The 19,759-nt window shown below is 38.1% G+C and overlaps 1 protein-coding gene across 7 annotated transcripts in view; it reads left to right on the forward strand.

Moving 5' to 3' along the window:
* SELENOI (selenoprotein I) overlaps nucleotides 1-19,759 on the forward strand; it is a 42,443-nt gene that overhangs the window by 14,368 nt on the left and 8,316 nt on the right. The window contains exons 2-9 of one of the 7 annotated variants that reach the window (XM_078056076.1): nucleotides 2,440-2,508; nucleotides 2,943-3,051; nucleotides 5,209-5,283; nucleotides 9,559-9,821; nucleotides 10,956-11,064; nucleotides 16,324-16,372; nucleotides 17,748-17,928; nucleotides 18,119-18,997. In XM_078056076.1, coding sequence (XP_077912202.1) covers nucleotides 2,440-2,508; nucleotides 2,943-3,051; nucleotides 5,209-5,283; nucleotides 9,559-9,821; nucleotides 10,956-11,064; nucleotides 16,324-16,372; nucleotides 17,748-17,928; nucleotides 18,119-18,241 — 978 coding nt within the window. In that variant the 3' untranslated portion in view covers nucleotides 18,242-18,997. The other 6 variants (XM_078056077.1, XM_078056079.1, XM_078056078.1 and 3 more) reach the window with 6 other exon arrangements.

Here is a 19,759-nt window from a genome sequence, read left to right on the forward strand (position 1 = left end):
ATGAGGGTCGGGCACTCAAGAACTAGACATCTTCTGAATTCTTGTAATTCTGAGATTTTGCCTTGGAATGATTCTCTCAAATCCAGGCTGTGGTTTTCAAGCATTTCTCCAGGGTACTAGCTTTGTCTGGCCTTGTAGATTGGAGATCAGGCAAGTCACAGGGAGCCTTAACAGTGGATTATCTACCTAGTTAAGGTGTTCAGATATATACCATTCCAACAGAAAATAAAAATATATTTAATAAGCTTTAACAAATACCTGAATCTAGTTTAACATCTTTAAGATTTATTTTTTATTTTTTCATGCATGTGGAAGGTTTGAATCATTCTTTTTTCTTCCTATTGATTCACAAGACAGTTTTAAGTTTTTTTGTCTATACTAAGTGATATGTGATCTTGAAAAATACTCAGGTGTGTAAGGCTGGAACACAGAGGGTTCTTTAGTTTATTGTTTGCTACCTTTTGTGATCTCATATTACATTTTCTTGCTGTACTTGAGCTTCAATGTGAAACATCCGTTTAGGCAAACTGACCTTGTGTTTAGTTCTGCATTCTTTTCATACTTCTGGTCTTCTGAAGTAGAAATTTAGAGGTAAAACTTCAGAATTTAAAAAGAGGAGCTTTTCTAATGAAAATACCATCAGTTAAGGGCCTTCTTATAGATCTAAGTTGAAATTATGGAAATCTGCTGAGTGAGACTCATTCAGCAAACATTTGAGTTAAGAACATTGTACTTTGTACATCGTATTAGGTACTCATGTGATGTCTTAAACAGTTTCCTTCTGATTTGGACTTCTTACAACTTTTGTACTTTGCAGTGGACGGTGGGCTTGAAATGTGTGGTTTCCCCATTTATCTGACCTGCTGGCTACGTCAAGTGGGTCTGGGTGCCGACTTCTGTGAAGTGGAGGCCAGGGCCCTCCCCCTTGTCATTGGCAGCCTCTAGAGGCTCGTATTGGTTCCATGTCCTTAGGTCTGAAGACTTAAATCGAAGTGAGGACCCCTTCGTTCTGCAGAGGTTCAGATGTAATGGTATCTATTATGTGGAAAGGCTTTGTAACCTGTAGGGAGCTGTGCAAGTGCAAGTTGATTTTAGGAAGAACAGTAACTCGCATTTAAGTAGAGTCTGGCCTTGGCTGCTCAGCCTGTCCCTGTGGCCAGCAGAGGCACACTGAGTTCTTCACCATTTTCCTCCCACTGTCTAGCTCAGATCCATTGTCCCAGTTATCCATTTCAGGCAGAATGGGTTGGAGAAATGGAGGCACTCAGACATGGAGTCTGTTGAATCATAGACTTGCTGATTAACTGTCTTTGCTAGCAGTATTTAACATTATTTCTATTTATTTACTTTTTTGTTCCATCACACTTTTGAGTCTTGAAACACTGATGAGAAAAGATTTCCTGCATATTTGGAAGCATTCAGGAAGAAGTTTTGACCTTTAATTATGATTTTTAAAAAATTAGATATTCAAATGCTTACTACTTATTTTATGTACATACTAAGTGTTAATATAAAACACAAAACTTTTTTCAGACATTTGACTGTTGTAATGTTTAAATGTCAACTGGACAAGTTAGGTAATATTCCCACTCTTTGAGGTGGGAATTATCCCTTACCAATTAAGTATCTCTTCTTCCCTACACTAGTAGAGTGTTTCCGACATGCTAGGTACTCCAGTGTGTGTGTGTCTGATGAATAAGTCATTGACGTGACTCTTAAAATTATATATATGTATATATGTATAAATACAGGTATTTGTTAAAATTTCCTTTGAATTTTTACTAACTAGCTCAATAATTAGGGAATAAACTGTATTACCACAGAACCCTAACCTGTTGTTGTCTTTCTTTGCTTATTTATACAATCCATTTTCCTGCTGTAAAGGGATCTGTCATCCTTTGGTGGTTAAAACACATTTAATAATATCTAATACTTACATAGCACTTACCGTGGGCAAGGTACTACTTTAAGTGTTTTGTGCATATGATTAATTTCTTAATTTTTATGACAGTCCTTTGAGGTAGAAGCTATGGTCCTCATTTACAGGTGAACAAACTAAGGCAGAGATTAAGTAACTTGCCCAAGGTTGCACAACTAGTAAGTGCATTAGTGGTGTATGAGGAGGTTGAGAAAGTCAGTGTTTGAATGTATACAGTGTGCACATTGTGATCTTGCATTGTGAGAACTTGTAAGCAATATAAATTTCTCTACTGAAACATTTAACATTGTAAAAGTTGATTGAATGAAAAAAAGAAATCTGGCTGGACTTGGCTGTCTTTGTACCATTTATATTGTTCCTCCAATTTTGTTTAGATGAGGACATCATGTAAATAGACATATTCTCTAGGTTATTTTTGTATTATTATTTTCACTCCAGAAATACTGTTCTACTTGTTAGTGTGCAAGGGTAACTGAATATTTTCTTTTATTTCTTAACAGTACAGTGCTGTGGATACCAATCCACTCTCTCTGTATATCATGCATCCATTTTGGAACACTATAGTAAAGGTAAGACAATTAATAGACTTGTACTTATGTTTTAGTAAGTTTTAAATATCTTACGGAATGTTATGGATGCAACTGTTTAATAAGATATAAGAGAAACTAGCTCTCCTATACTTCTTTCCCTTAGTCACATACCTTTTGATTTATCTCACTGTTGGAGTATAAGCTTATACTCTATAATTTATCATTTTTATAAAATGAATCTAAAAATTTTCTTAAGTGAATATAGTGTTATGATTTTAAAAGTTTGTTGATTATAGAATTATTTAAAATATAGAAAAGAGAAGAAAGATGCTTATTTTTATCAACTGGACATTATGGTTTATGATCTTTCAAGTTTATAGCTTTTATTATGACTTAAATTTGCATCTTGTGTAGTGGCCAGAGAGATTTCTTTACTTTAATTATTTTTTAATTATTTTGAAAAAAAAAATTAGGTATTTCCTACTTGGCTGGCTCCAAATCTGATAACCTTCTCTGGCTTTCTGCTGGTTGTATTCAACTTTCTACTTATGGCATACTTTGATCCTGACTTTTATGCTTCAGGTAAGATTATTACTTTAATATAAAATTTAAAGTATCTAAATAGAGAAAAATGAGATGCGGTTATTTTCTGGTTCTATTCATATGCTTGTATTTTGGGGAAGTTTTGGATACTATAAGGGTATGTAAAATGTTAGGAATTGAGTGTAAAAGCTAAGTTGTGTTTTCACAATCTGTTATGGATGTTTCCATTAAATTCTAGACACCAGCTTGGCTACTTAATTTAGATATGCTGTCTAAAAAGCAATGAGGTTTTGATAAATAAAGAATAATTGGATTTATAAGAAGAAGAAATTAGGATTATGACACTTTGCCTGAAAGTGAATATGAGCGTGGTCCGACATACCCAGCAGTTCCAGAAATATCCCTTCTTCCCTTGTTCTCATTATGCAAGAAAAATCCCCCCCCCCCCCGCTTTTTTTGGAGGGAATGTGATCTCTCTTTCCCTCTGCTCAGCATCTGTATTTGCCTTTAATACCTCCAAGTTTTCTCTGAAAATGGTTCTTAGACCTTAAATGTTGATTGAAGTTTAAGGTCTTAAGAACCTCATTGGAAGAGAGGAAAGAAATGCTTTTGGAGGCAGTTGTTAGCCTGCTTGCACCCCAGACTCCAGTGTCTTCTTTCACATCTGTTCCTGTCTTCATGTTCTCCCTCACCCTGTTTCTGCCCCAGGCCATAGGACAGAATCTGGCTGTATTTGGGATGAAGGGGGATAAGTGGGAGATAGCGTTTATTTTCATTGCTCAGCTAGTTGATGGAGTTGAGAGAAATGGAAAGATGGAGGTAGATGAATATTTTTTGCATTCTAAGTTGGAGTATATATTTTCCAATAAGAATACTTACAAATGTTCTAGAGGGGAGGGGGGTGGGAGGATGGGTTAGCCTGGTGATGGGTATTGAGGAGGGCACGTTCTGCATGGAGCACTGGGTGTTATGCACAAACAATGAATCATGGAACACTATATCTAAAACTAATGATGTAATGTATGGGGATTAACATAACAATAAAAAAAAATTAAAAAAAAAGAATACTTACAAATGATGTAGTAGTAAGGAGTTTTAGTGTTATAATTCATCTGTGTTGTAGGTTTAGCAGACTTTTGTGGACTGACTTGGAGAAACTAATAGTCACTGAAAACATTGTTTTTATAGGAAAGTTCAGATTTTCAAAAACTTATGACCTGATATTATAGAAATTCTGAATATTGAAACTATACATTTGCTTAACTGTCAATTGAAATTTTAAGCCATGGCTTCTGTACATGTAATAAAATGGCAACTTTATGAAGATCATAAGGTATGACATGATTAATAAGATTAAATTTTATTAAGCATGGTTTGGATATTAAGCAGTTTTTAAAAATTTGTATTTTAATCTTCAGAACATCCTCAAAAGTTTGTTTTGTAACTAGAAATATTTTATCCGACTACTGTAACATTATTTACTCAGTTATTAAGAGAGCTAAAAATATGTAAATATTATGCGTATTTCCCCAAATCATAGAACCTAGAGGACCAGGTAAACCATCTCATCCTGGTATATTTGGTAAATGGAAGATGGGAAGGGTTAAATGATATATTCATGGTCACACTGCTGGTTGAATACAGAGCTGGGACTGGAACCTAGACCTCCTAATTCTCAGTTGTTCTATCTTAGGGTAAATAGTGAGGTCCAGACATTTCAGAATGATTCTGATGCCAAATCATCCAGTGGAGGTGACCTATCTATACCCAAACGAAAAGGTCTTTTGTTTAGCTAATTAATAATGTAATGAGAGAATATAGATTGAAGGCTTAATGTATGTTGTAGGATAATTGTAAACAACGAGGATCAGATTAAACACAAGCATCTTTTAAGTTCCCAAAATATTAATTTTCATTCTCAGCACATAAGTAATTTTCAAGTAAAGATGAACAATCAGTTTTGAGTTATGATTAAAGCTCAAAATAAATGCCTATTGTTTATGAGGGGTTGGGCAGTTACTTCTTTGGTTTTGTCAGTTTACTGATATATTTTAATATCTGCATTAAAAGTATATTATAATGTACTTTAACTTTTATTTAATAAATAGAAATATTTCTGTATTTCTCATTGCCAGTATATAGTATGGTAAGCATGCTTATACTTTGTATTAAAACCCATGTTGATTTCCTTTGCAGCACCAGGTTACAAGCATGTCCCTGATTGGGTTTGGATTGTAGTGGGCATCTTCAACTTCATAGCCTACACTCTAGGTAAGAAAATGGCAAATACTCATGTTAGTCAATGGCTGGTGAATCTGTCAGCAGGGATAGCCATCCACTAAGTTAACTAACATTTTCTCCTGTGCTTAATTCATTTTAACTTGGGTTTATTAATTTCCTGTTCAATTTAAAACAAATGTTTTTGAGTTTATCTATGGAAAATATTGTCACTCATTGCTGGGGATGCAAAGAATAAGGTAGGAGTTGGCGAACTACCTCTTGCAGGCCAACTCTGGCCTGTTGCCTGTTTTGACAGGTAAAGTTTTATTGGAACACAGCTCTATTTATTCCTTTATATGTTGTCTATGCCTGCTTTCTGCAACAAAGACAAAGCTGAGTTGTTGCAACAAAGACTACTGATGACCCACAATGCCTCAACTATTTCCTGTCTGACTCTTTACATAAAATATTTACCAACAACTGGAATAAGACGTCATTTTTGCCTTACGTTTGGGAAGCAATACTGACATATCAAATAATTGTGGAATACTGAGAGAGCTGCTATAATAGAGCACAGTGGGAGAACAAAAATAATTGGGAGAATAAAAAAGTGATCAATTCTTATTTGGTGGAGGGGGTGGTCAGGGAAGTCTGCTGTGTTAGGCCGTATTGTCTGTTGTGCCAAGAATGCTTTTTTGTTGGGGTTATCTGCATGGCTTGTCGTGCGTGCTCCTATTCTCCTTCCCTGCTTTGTTTTTCTCCATAGTACTTAAAGCCGTATGACCTGCTTGTTGTCTGTCTCCTCTAAAATGTACATAGCTTTGAGGGCTATGTACCCACTGTTTAGAACAGTGCCTAACACATAGTAGGCACTCAGTATATTGTTTTTAAATGAATATAAAATGCCAGACCCTGACTTCACGTTGCTTAGATCTCTTCAGGTAAAAATGACTTGCACTCATAAAACCAGTATAATTTGGTACATGACTAAATGCTGACCTTGCAGGTGACCAGAGCTGCGAGGGTTTGGGGAAGGAAGAAAGTGAAGTCCAGAAGAATTAGGGGAGAACTTAGTGAAAAATGACATTTTTAGGCAGAAGCTTTTGTACATTTGTTCTTAAAGATGAGCAGCTTTGGAGCGCCTGGGTGGCTCAGTTGGTTAAGTGTCTGCCTTCGGCTTGGGTCATGATCCCAGGGTCCTGGGATCGAGCCCCATGTCAAGCTCCCTGCTCAGTGGGGAGTCTGCTTCTTTCTCTCCCTCTGCCTGCTGCTTTGCCTACTTGTGATCTCTCTCTATCTCTCTGTCAGATAAATAAATAAAATCTTAAAAAAAAAAAAAAAAGAGCAGGTTTAAGAATTCAGTAAGGTTTGGTTACCAAGGGAAATAGGGAAAATGTTGAGAGTGGCCTGGGGCTCTGGCTTTTAACAGCATGTCTTAAGAGCCTTTTGATAATACCGTATTACCTACCTGGTTCATGTCCACAATTTTGGCAAAAATCCTGACCAAACATGAACTATTTGTTGCAAAACTGCCTTGAACTAATGTGAGGCAATGTACAAACTTTATTCTACTAGCTTGACTATTCTTACATTTTGCTGCAGGGTGCTGTTCTAGGTCCTCCTGGGTTGTTCCCCACTCCCCCATAATATATGCTATATGCCCTGAATTCCCTTTCTTTTCTTTTTTTTTTTTTTTAAGATTTTATTTATTTTTGACAGAGAGAGAGAGACAAGCAGGGGGAACAGCAGAGAGAGAGGGAGAAGCAGACTCCCTGCTGGAGCAGGGAGCCCGATGCGGGGCTCGATCCCAGAACCCTGAGATCATGACCTGAGCTGAAGGCAGACGCTTAACCGTCTGAGCCACCCAGGCGCCCCCTGAATTCCCTTTCTTAAAACGAAACAAAAAACCCCTTCTGAAACATATCCAGACTTGTGGAGCTGGAATGGGTTCAGTGAGAAGATGTACAGAACCTAATTAGTATGCAGTCCATGAATTCAGTGTTTGTAATAACTGCCCAGGAGTTGCACCACAAACAGGAATTTAAGCCAGCAAATAATGAGAAAAGACTTTGTGGAAACATTTTAGCTACTTAAGGGCAAAAAAGTTCCCAACACTATATAACAGAGATCTGCAGTGTTTGGGCAGGAATCTGGGCTTCGTCCTTTCCTGTATTCCTTCAGCAATATTTTTAAAGGCCTTCTCTGCCACAAACTGAGGTAGGCCCTGGGGATAATACTATAGGGAGCAAGATAAACCAGTCATCATAGGAATTGTTAATTCCTAAAATCTGAATCTTTACAATTAGCCTAATGGTTAATAAAACTATTTCTTTTGGGGAGAAATTTTTATGGTTCAGCTTCTTTTTTTTTTTCTCTTAATAATAGCTCCCCTACTAGACAGACAGTTCCTGAGAGACCACAAGAATGGTATCTTCTTTAGCAGGGTGGTTGGTTCTGCACAAGCATGCAGAGCTATGCTTTGGACTCTTCTTTTTAACTAGGCTTTCTCATTTTCTCTTTCTCTCCCTACACCTCCCAGTCCCTCTGTTTCTGCCCCTAAATGAAGGTGTTCCCCTGTGCTTTATCCTTCACTTTCTCTTTCCACTCATTGCCTTGGCAATCCTGATCCTTCCCACTGTGGGGATGACTCCTGTGTTTATATCTAGCCCTCATCTGTCTTCTGAGTTGCTAGTAAGTACCTTAGGTTGAGTTGCCTGATATTACCATATGGATAATTCTGCCAACACTTCAGTTTTAGCACCTAAAATTGTACTCAGCATCTTTTCCACCAGTCACGCTCTTTCTTTGGACTTCTTTATTTCCTACCCTCCTCTTAGTTACCCAGATGGGAAATTTTGGAGAGGATGTTTCAATCCCTCAGCCTCACTGGTCATCTTTCGCTGCATTGCCATTTTTATTTTCTTAATATCTCACCTGCCTCCAGCCTTTCATTGCCACTGTATCCCATGTCAGTGTGGGCCTGCTGATTAGTGTGCTCTCTCCAGCCTGTCATTCCCCACTGATGCCAGGGGAGTCTTCGCAAAGCTCGTCACTGCTTTCACCCTTATCACTCCTCTACTCATCCTTTTAGTAGCTCCTCGTACTCCCTGAAACTTTTTAAACTCACTCCAGCCTCCCTTCTAGCCTCTCTACTGCCCTTTTCACATACTGGTTTCTTCTGGTCAACCTGAGCTACTTGGCATTCTCTGAACACTCATGTGCTTTTCCATCTTGGTGTTTTTGCCGATAGCACTTCCTCCTCTTGAAATAGCATACTCTTATCTACTGAAATCCAACTCATTCTTTATGTCTCTACTCCGGTTTCATCTTGTCTGGAAGGCCATTCTCAGTTATCTTAGCCTGAAGAGTACTTGTCCCTTTTCTGTACTCTTCTGTGGTTTGGGATGTACTGTATCTTTCATTACCATGTTTTGTTACCTTTCTCAGTTGTAAACTGAGGGCACAAACTTAGTTTATTCTGAGATTATTCTTATAATCTTCACAACATCAAGAATAGTGCATTGCACAGTTTTAATACATTCTTACATTTACTGAATGCCTACTATGTGCAAAGTCTTTTCTGAAAGCACTTAAAATTGTGGAAGTGGTACATCTGTGACGTAGTGACTGTAATTTCAAGTAAGATGAAATAGGTGTTAGGACTGAAGCACAGGGTGTTTTTGGATCCTAGAGCAAAGAGTGGTTCGATAAATTGTAATGAGTAACTATTGAATTTTCTCTGGAGGCTTGAAAATTTGTGGCTAGCAGAATAACTTGGTTGTTTGGCTGATTTGGAGGAATTCAGAGTCCAACTACGATGCTTTGTCTTAAGATCTAAAATTGACACCATTTAGTGTGATGTAATGTATTTTAATTTTCATTAACCAATTATTTATTTTTAAAGATTTTATTTATTCATTTGACAGAGAGTGAGAGAGGGAACACAAGCAGGCAGAGGGAGAGGGAGAAGCAGTCTCCCCGCTGAGCAGGGAGCCCGATGCGGGACTTGATCCCAAGACCCCCAGATCATGACCTGAGCGGAAGGCAGATGCTTAACCAAGACTGAGCCACCCAGGCGCCCCGTATTTTAATCTTTAAATTAAACTCTGAGAGATTGCAGATTTTATTTCTGAAATCTTCGAATTGTAGGAATTAAAGGTTGGATTTTTATAAAAAGTACTGACTGGTAGCTATTCTTTAGTTTATTAACATTTCTATAATATGGTGATCTGTTTTGTTTTATGTTTCTCCAGTTTATTAAAGAAGACTTTCCCCATACTGGTACAGACGTTGACCTTTTCCCATGGTAATGTGTTTTTGTTGCAGATGGTGTGGATGGAAAGCAAGCCCGGAGAACCAATTCCAGCACCCCTTTAGGGGAGCTTTTTGACCATGGCCTGGATAGTTGGTCATGTGTTTACTTTGTTGTGACTGTGTATTCCATCTTTGGACGAGGACCATCTGGTGTCAGTGTTTTTGTTCTTTATCTCCTGCTATGGGTAGTTTTGTTTTCTTTCATCCTGTCCCACTGGGAAAAATATAACACAGGGATTCTTTTCCTGCCGTGGGGATATGACATTAGCCAAGTGGTAAGTATGTGTTCTGCTTTAAATTTTCAACATTGCCATGAATTTTGGGGGCAAGTTTTTGTCGTTCCTTCTTTATAGCCCTTATACTTTTTTGGCTAGAACTGATTTGTGTTTTTAAAAAATTTCCTTTTTTTTTTTTTAAGATTTTATTTATTTGTCAGAGAGAGAGAGCAAGCACAAGCAGGGGGTGGGGCAGGCAGAGGGAGAAGCAGGCTCCACCCGAGCAAGGAGCCTGATGCGGAACTCGATCCCAGGACCCTAGGATCATGGCCGAAGCTGAAGGCAGCCGCTTAACCAATGAGCCACCTGGGCGTCCCTAAAAAATTTCCTTTTTATTTTGTGTTATTTCTTGCTTATTTATGAACAATTTCAAACAAAAAAGTAGAATAGCATAGTGAACCCTTATGTACCTGTTACTTAGATTCAGCAGCTACATGGCCAGTCCAGTTTCATGTATACTCTTCCTCCCAATTATTTTAAAGGAAATTCCAGATAGTACGTGATTAGTATTTTACTACATATCTCTAAATAGTAAGAGTAGTTTTTAAAAAACCATAATCACAATGTCGTCATTATTAAAAAATGAACAGTTTCTTAATAAATATTCCTTTGAACTGTTGATTTTTGTAAAGAAAGATATACACATATAATTGTTGCCTTTTTGTCTTTACTGCCCGTGTTTCAATGAGTAGGGATACTTGTTTTCTCTTACTTAATAGGCTTGCTATTAACTCTCCCTGCCTTTGAATACTAGCTTTTTTGTGTTACCATTTTGCCCATTTGCGCCTAAGGCCCCAGTAAAGCATCAGACTTTGGAGTGTGTTTGAAGAAAGAGATTGGGTAGGCAAATTGGATCATCCTATGCCTTAACCAATTCCTGATATGCCTTTAAGTGTTCTAAATTATGGCCAGTTGCTTGCATTGTTTAGAAGTTAATTATTTTATGGCATTGTTGGCTGAAAAAAGACATTTTTAAAGGCAAGAAGACTTGACACAGTATCAAATTTAAGTGTACTTCTTGCTTTTACTAAAACTGTTTACTTACTAGACTTATGCTGCATACAGCTTTATTGGCTCCCTGATCTTTCCAGCTGTTAATGCCTCTGTATGCTTTTGTCTGCATTTTCCTTCCAGACTATATCTTTTGTCTACATAGTGACTGCGATTGTGGGAGTTGAGGCCTGGTATGAACCTTTCCTGTTTAATTTCTTATATAGAGACCTATTCACTGCAATGATTATTGGTAAGAAGCTCCATGTTGAAGCCTATTTTAACATCACTTTATTATTGAAGCCAGTGTTTGATTATCACAAGCTATACCACCTTTCCCCTTTCCCACACCCTCCAGCAAGCAGAACAGCCTACAACCCTGGTTTCAACCAAACCAGTAAGGAAAATTGAGGTTTCTGTGTTTTGGTTTTTTTGTTTAGCACTAAGCTATTTCTAGTCAGAAGGAAATAAATACCAAAATCACATCAACCTTGTAAACTAATTATTTAAATAAACCTAGACGGTTCTAGAGGATCCACATTTAGGTGGATATTTGGTATAGATTTCGTGCCTGTCTCAAAATTGAAGATCATTAGTTTGTAGGAAGTGGAATAGATGGAAGATAGAGATTACTTCATAATACATCCACTCCAGAAGTTGAGCCTTTGTTCCTCTCAGATACTCTCCTTTTGCCACTGGCCATTAGTAGGTAAAGGTTTTTGATCATGGTAATGTTTCCCTTTTGATTTTAGCCAGAGGGGATATCTATGGGAGGCAGAGTGTTTTCTGTGCAAAGAGGCAAGGAGGAAGTTATTTGGGGGCACTAGGAGTGGCATTAGGACCTCTGTAGAAGTAAAATAGCAAACTCTTGGCTATTGCTCTGTTCCCTTATCTAAAATATAACCCCCTCTCTCACTGCCAGTGAACATTGGTAATAGAATGGGCATTGGGTAGGGTTTGGAAACAGCTGAGAAGTGGTGCATTAGGCACTGGCTTTTGGGTAGTGGTTTGGGCCTTTGTCTGTGGCCCTGAACTACAGATATTTTAGAACCCCGCTGTTATCTTCCAAATGTTCATTTTTGGGTTTCTATATGAACTGAATCCTCTTCCTTGGAAAGGCTAGCTATTTTTCACCCCCACCACATAGTGAATCTTTTGATTTAAGTGACTAGTCTTGTGGCAGTATTGCTGCATTTTATGTTTAAATGTTAAACTTAATGATAAGATGGAATCCTCTGGTATGTGAGATATATTTTTGAATGTTAAGGGGGTACTTTAACAGGCACATAATTTTTTTTGTAATTTATAAGTTTATCTGAATTCTTCTCTCGAAATAAAACAAAAGCCCACGTTTCTTTACAAATAAATAAAGCAGCTTTCCCAATACAGGTATACCTCGTTTTATTGCACTTCACTTTATTGTGCATTGCAGATACTGTGGTTTTTACAAACTGAAGGTTTGTGGCAACATATTAGCAAGTCGATTAGGGCCTTTTTTCCAACAGTGTTTGCTCATTTCATGTCTCCGTGTCTCCCTCTGTCATATTTTGGTAATTCTCGCAATATTTCAAACTTTTGCATTATTATATTTGTTATGGTGATCTGTGATCAGTGATCTTTGATGTTACTATTGGAATTGTTTTGGGGCCCCACAAACCACACCCATATAAGATGGCAACTTAATTAATAAATGTTGCGTGTATCTGACTGCTCCACCTACCTGCCTCTCTTCCTCTCCTCGGGCCTCCCTATTTCCTGAGACACAGTATGGAAATTAGGCCAGTTAATGACCCTCCGGTGGCCTCTAAGTGTTTAGATGAAAGGAAGAGTCACACATCTCTCACTTTAAACCACAAATTAAAAATGATTCTAATCATAATGATTCTAATCACTTGGAAAAAAGCCAAGATAGGCCAAAAGCCAGGCCCCTCGCACCCAACAATTAGCTAAGTCTGTAAATGCAAAGGAAAAGTTCCCAAAGGAAATGAAAAGTGCTACTCACTGAATACACGAATGATAAGGAAGCAAAACAGCCTTTTTGCTGATATGGAGAAAGTTTGAGGGGCCTGGATAGAAGATCAGATCAGCCACAACATTCCCTGAAGCCAAAGCCTAATTTAGAGCAAGGCCCTAACTCTCTTCAATTCTGTGAAGGTTGAGAGAGGTAAAGAGGCTGCAGAAGAAAAGTCTGAAGCTAGCAGAGGTTGGTTCTTGAGGTTTAAGGAAAGAAGACTTCTCTATATCATGAAGGTGCAAGGTGAAGCAGCAAGTGCTGATGTAGAAGCTGCAGCAAATTATCCAGAAGATCTCGCTAAGATAATTAAGGAAGGTGGCTACGCAAACAACAGATTTTCAGTATAGATGTGACCATTTTAATATTGGAAGGAAATTACATCTAGGACTTTCATAGATAGGAGAAGTCAATGCCTGGCTTCAAAACTTCAAAGGCCAGGCTGATTCATGTTAGGGGCTAATGCAGCTGGTGATTTGAAGGTGAAGCCAGTGCTCATTGACTATTCTGAAAATCCTAGGGCCCTTAAGAATTTGCTAAATTTACTCTGTCTGTCCTCTGTACATGGAACAACAAAGCCTGGATGATAGCACATCTGTTTACAGCATGGTTTACTGAATATTTGAAGCCCACTATTGAGATCTGCTCAGAAAAAAGGATTTCTTTCAAAATACTACTTCTCATTGACAAGCACCTGGTCACCCAAAGCTCTGATGACAATGTACAATGAGATTAATGTTGTTTTCATGCGTACTAACACAGCGTTCATCCTGCCGGAGATTGAATAGTAATTTTGACTTTCAAGGTTTATTATTGAAGAAATAAATACCTTTTTAGAAGGTTGTAGCTGCCATAGAGCGTGATTCCTCTGATGGATCTGGGCAAAGTAAATTGAAAACCTACTTTGGAAAGGATTCACCATTCTAGGTGCCATTAAGAACATTCATAATTCATGGGGAGAAGTCAAAATAATCAACATTAACAGGAATTTGGAAGAAGTGATTTCCAACCTTTATGGATGACATTGAGAGGTTTAAGACTTCAGTGGAGGAAGTAAGTAGCCATGGTGGAAATAGCAAGAGAACTAGAATGAGAAGTGGAGCCTGAAGGTGGGACTGAATTGCTGCCATCTCATGATCAAACTTTGTAACAGACGGGGAGTTCTAACGGATGAAAAAAGAAAGTGGTTTTCTTGAGATAGAATCTGTTGGTGAAGGTGCTGTGAAGATTGTTGGAATGACAACAAAGGATTTCGAATATTACATAAACCGAGTTGAATAAAGCAGTGGCAGGGTTTGAGAGGATTGGCTGCTATTTTGAAAGAAGTTCTGTGGATAAAATGCCATCAACCAGCATTGCATACTGTAGAGAAATTGTTTGTGAAAGGAGGAGTCAGTGTGGGAAACTTCATTGTTTTCCGTTTTAAGAACTTGCCACAGCCACCCCCAGCAGCAGCCATCAGCCTCGAGTCAAGACCCTCCACCAGCAAAAAGATTACGACTAGCTGGAAGCTCAGATGATGGTTAGAATTTTTTAGTATAAAGTATTTTTTAGTTAAGGCATGTACCTTTTTTAAATACATAATGCTATTGTAATCTTAATAGGCTACATTATAGTATAAACATAACTTTTATGAACTGGGAAACCAAAAAATTTATGTGACTTGCTTTATTGTGACATTCACTTCATTGTGATGATCTGGAATGCAACCCGCAATATCTCTGAGGTATGCCTGTACTTTTTATGGAAAATACATTAGGTGCTATTTAGAGAAGAAATAGAAGATACAGTGTCTTTTTGGCAACCTATATATAGCCCAGGCTTCCTACATGCTTGCTGTATTTAAGATAAAGCTATTTCAAGATATTTGAAACTAAAAATACTCTTAGTAGCAAATCTTTTGCAAGTTTCTGTCAGCCTATTTCCAACACCTCAGAGCTATAGCGATTCTGGGTTAATTAATTCAGCCCCTGCTCCCTACCAGTTCTTCCCAGCTTGACAGAGAGTCAGCTTGTCTTCCCTTCCTTTCTAAGCTCTTCTAGCTTGGGGGAACTTTGTCACATTTGGGCTTGGAAGTGGCAGAGTAATTCATCTTTTCAAATGAGATTTCTTTTTGGTGGATTCTAGTCTTTTTATCTGTTTTTAGCAGAATGTCTTAGGAATTGTTTTGAAGGAATGCTTTTCTGTCTTTGATCCTTAAGGTCATAGCTGCATTGACCACCTTCCCACCCCAAGCCAAGTATACAGCGGGAGTCTGGAGTGGACAAGCTAGGGCTAATCTGTTGAGTGACGGTGACATACCCAAGTGAAGTAGCCCGCAACTTGCCACAGGTGTTGATTTGGAGTTTGACAGAGAAAAAAAATCAGGAATTTACATCTCTGTAATTTGTAGAACCAGAGAATTTTAAAAATGCCAGGGACCTTAGGAAGTCAATTAACCCATCCATGTTGTACAGCTGTGGAATCTGAAGCTCAGACAGGTTGTCTGATTTGCCCAAGAGTACATTACTAGATTTCGGAGTCATCTATAGGAAACTTGCAGTTAAACTGTAAGAGAGGATTCTCTGAGGGAGAATAGAAGCACAGTTGAATGCCCAGTTAGGAATATGCAGGAGGCAGAGTTGCCAATAAAGGATAGCACATGTAATGCTTGGATAACTAACAGCACTGGGAGAATGGATCACAAAGGCAAAGGCAAAGGCAGGAACGAATTGCAGTTAGTGGAGAGTCAGCAGAGTCCTCTTACTTAGAAGTCAGGAGTGAAGAAAGAATATTGAATTTGATCATTAGGAGAACTTGGTAAATTCCAGAGTACAGTTTCTGCAGAGGGAAGGCAGAATGAATGAGTACTGAGGAATTGAAGGCCACCAGCAAGGTCTAGCGAGTGATAGGGAAGAGTAAGAGAAGTGGAGAGGGAGAAGCAATGGGGTGGGGGTGGGGGGCTTCTTGGGAAGGCTGTCCTTGTTTTCGGGTTTGAGGGGAAAGAACTAGTGTATGCTTAGGGGTGGGCGGAGGAACTGAGAATGCTAGGGAGATAAATAAGTGGAAATGGGAAACCACAGAATCCATTAAACCATCCCCTCTTTCAGTAACTCACACTTGTGCAATTTACTGCATACCAGGTACTGTTCCAGGTGTTTTTATGTGTAATAACTCATTTAATTCTCAAAACCCTACGGGGTCAATCCTATTATGTCTATTTTATAAAAGAAGAAATTGAGGCACTGAAACGTTAATCTGCCTGAAATCCCATAACCTGTAGGCGCAACCAAAGTTCAAGCCCGATCTGGCCCCTGAGCCTCTGCTCTGAAATCACCAAGCTGTACTGCCACTCTTCTGGTTGTAAATGTTGTTCAGAAGTGTATTTAATTTCATTACAAAAGTGAACCTGAACCTGCGAGTTACTGGGTCTAAAAGCATTAAATATTTTGTATGTATTTGATAATTGTAAACATCACTCTTGAATAATAATCACAATAATTTAAATATTCTTCCTTTTAGGTTGTGCGTTATGTGTGACTCTTCCAATGAGTTTATTAAACTTTTTCAGGTAAGTATTTCTTAATTGGGCAAGAAATGTGAAAATCATTACATAGATGAATTTTAGGATCTGTTTTACTTTTGGCATCTGGACATTTTGAAAAGGTCGTGAAACCTGTATTTTGAACCTAGAATGAGGTTAGGATCATTTAGGGACAACAGCGGTGGCTCTGTAATCAGTTCAACCATAGCACAAAACTGCTGGTTCTTTTGTTATAATTTTTGGCTCACCAGTCTTCTATTTGTCATTTTTTTGTGGAGTGAATTGGGAAGGAGTGTGTTCTTGTTGAATACTGATAGGTTCATGTTCTTTTTAGAAATTGATTACAAGTTTTTATGAATTGATTCTGTGTAAGTGTAGTCAGCATGATCATAAAATTTCTGGACTTGTGTAGTTTAGGACCTAACCCTGAATCTATGCTGACTTCCCAGGTAGCACTATGTAAAAATTCCTGCCAGAGGAATGGGGCCAGGGTTCGGGAGGAGTTTCCTGGCTGGCATTTCATTTCTTTGATCTGCACTTCTCCACCTTTGCTCAGCCACGCTGAATTTATGTAGGGGACCTGAATGTATTTTGCTGTTTCCCTCCTTGGTAATTTTGTTCCCACTTCCCTCTAATATCTGTTTCCTCTGCTTGAAACGCTTGTACTTCCCTCCTCGTCCTTCAGCCCTCAGATCTGTCCTGCAGAACCCTATCTGTGTCCCTCCAAGCTCTATGAATCTTCCCTACTCATGGCAACTGGCAGTCACTCACAGAAACCATAACATTTCAGGCCCTGAAGGCCTTACAGATGGAGACATTTTCTCCTCATCTTCTAAGGATGAGGTCCTGATGAGGCGATATCTTGTCCAGGATCATGTAATCAGGGGCAGAACCAAGACTAGAATTTGGGGCTCTGTTCAGATGAGCTGACACATAATGGAGTGTGTGCTGGAGACACCGAGATAGGCTATGGGTGGTCTCAGTGCAGAGTCTTCCACTCGTTGGTTCTCTGTCACTTTGTATTGTCGCGGCACTCTGAGGTACTTCCTCGTGGTGTTTTGTGTGCATTTTATTTCCCCTGTTGGAGTGTAAATCTCCCAGAACAAAGATCAAGTGCTATTCATCTTTACATTCCAGGGCACTAGGGCTCAGAAGACTTCCGTTCTAGTCCTGGCCCTGCCACTTTGTAGCAAGTTATGTAAACTTAAATTCTCACACCGTCACTTAACCTGTCTGCAAAATAGGGTTAGTAATGTTGGTTCTTTTTGTGCTATGGGATTATTGTGAGTATAAAGTAAGAGAATAAGTGTGAAAGTACTTTGAAAACTAGAAAATTTACAAACGCAGTGTGAGTTTTACATGTAATAATGTTCTTTGTATTACTTGATTTTCTTTTTTTCAGAAGCTATAAAAATAACACCTTGAAACACAATTCAATCTATGAAGCTATGGTTCCCTTTTTTTCTCCATGTTTGCTATTCATTTTGTCTACAGCATGGATCCTTCAGTCGCCTTCAGATATTTTAGAGTTGCATCCTAGAGTATTCTACTTTATGGTTGGAACAGCCTTTGCCAACATCACAGTAAGATTTTTTTCTTTTAAAATTAGTCATAATATATCTAAGGAGTATATGACAAAATTTGATAATTTGAGAAATTTTATATAGTATTGAAAATAAACAGATTTTAATTTAAAGATATTTTATATCAGAAACTTGAAAGAATTATAACCCCAAAGACAGAAATGCTGAAAATTATTTTTTCCTTTTCCAGATGGCTGCAGATCTAATGATTAATTTCGCGAGGCTGGAAGGGGTTTTTGAGAGAAAATACACACACACACACACACACGCACACACTTCTAAATCAGCTGATTTTAAAATTAACGGGGAGTAAAAACTTTGTAATAAATAGAACATTTTTTAAAAGCCCTTTCTCTGCGATGGCCCAGCAAGAGAGCAGACAGGTAGGAGAGATCAGGAGGAGTTGAGAAGGGACCTTAATGGTTCTCGCAACCAGGGAGCCTGTGCTCTAACTCTAAAAACTTAGTTTTTACTTTATAAGGTAGCCACTGAGTTTATGTTTCCGTGTCTGTAACATGTGTTCAATATCACCAGTCCTATTGATTTCACAGGGTTTAAAGATGTGAAAATATTAATACATTGTATAAAAGGTATCTCAGAAGGAATAAAGCTAGATTTGAGTAAGGTATTGAAAGTAAAGGGAGCCAGAGAGGTCTTGGTGTTACTGTGACCATATGATTGAACTGGAGGCAGCGTCTCCTCAGCACCATGAAGAGATTTAGTTGCATGGAGCTATAAAAGGCTGTTTTGAAAGTTTTTTTTCAGATATCATGCTTAAAATTGGGAGAAATTTCTTTTATCCAAACTGTTACCTAGTGGAAGAATGCCTTCTGTAGCAACCTGACTAAATTATCTTCCCACCTCTTCTGACACACGCTCTGAGGGTCCGTGGGTTTGGACGTGTGGGCAGAGGTTCACTTTGGCTCCTGAGCAGTTGAGAACTACTGATTTTAATAATGTCATGTAACTGTGTTGGTTCAAGTACTTGAAATGCTTTTTAAATGTTGGAGTTACTAATTTTGGAAGTGCTTTGCTAATTAAATTTTCATTCTCCGCCCCCCGCCCCAACTTCAAGTGTCAGCTGATTGTTTGTCAAATGAGCAGCACCCGGTGCCCAACTTTGAATTGGTTCCTGGTTCCTCTTTTCTTGGTTGTCCTGGTGGTAAACTTAGGAGTACCCTCTTACGTTGAGAGCATTCTCCTGTATACTTTAACAGCTGTTTTCACTTTGGCCCACATCCATTATGGAGTACAAGTGGTGAGTACTCTAGAGCAAAATTGATTCCATTTGGTTTTTATGTACTAGGAAAGGAGGTGAGGGAAAAATTTCATAAGAAAGTAGCTTATTAAAGTAACTGGAAGGAAAAAAAAATAAATAGCTGGAAGAATTGGGATATTCTCTATAAATTTTGAATAATATCCAGTACATAATTTCAGATACCGTTTCTCTGATGAATATGTTACAGTAACTACAAGTAATTTAAAAGCTGGATAATTATTATGAGGAATTAGTTGTTTTTAAGTAGGTAGAAATGTAAACTGTTTTCTTGGTGAATGGAGTTGTAAACTCTTATGTGCTTTTAATTCTGTGAGGACCAAATAATCCCATTTGTTGATGATTTATTTCTGTACTTGCTTCGTTAGCTTTAGGGGCATTTTTATAAGGGGGAAATATTAGAAGAAAATGGATTTAAGAAGTATTTTGCAAACCTTAATATTCTCTTCTAAAGCAAGAGACTAGTTTCAGGGCAAATGGACTAAGATAGAATAAAATGAAAATGAGAACCATGCAGTTTATTTTCTTTCCCTCACACTTTAACACTCTTTTCTA

The sequence above is a fragment of the Halichoerus grypus genome, chromosome 10 (genome assembly GCF_964656455.1).
Source record: "Halichoerus grypus chromosome 10, mHalGry1.hap1.1, whole genome shotgun sequence".
In the NCBI taxonomy this organism is placed as follows: Eukaryota; Metazoa; Chordata; class Mammalia; order Carnivora; family Phocidae; genus Halichoerus; species Halichoerus grypus.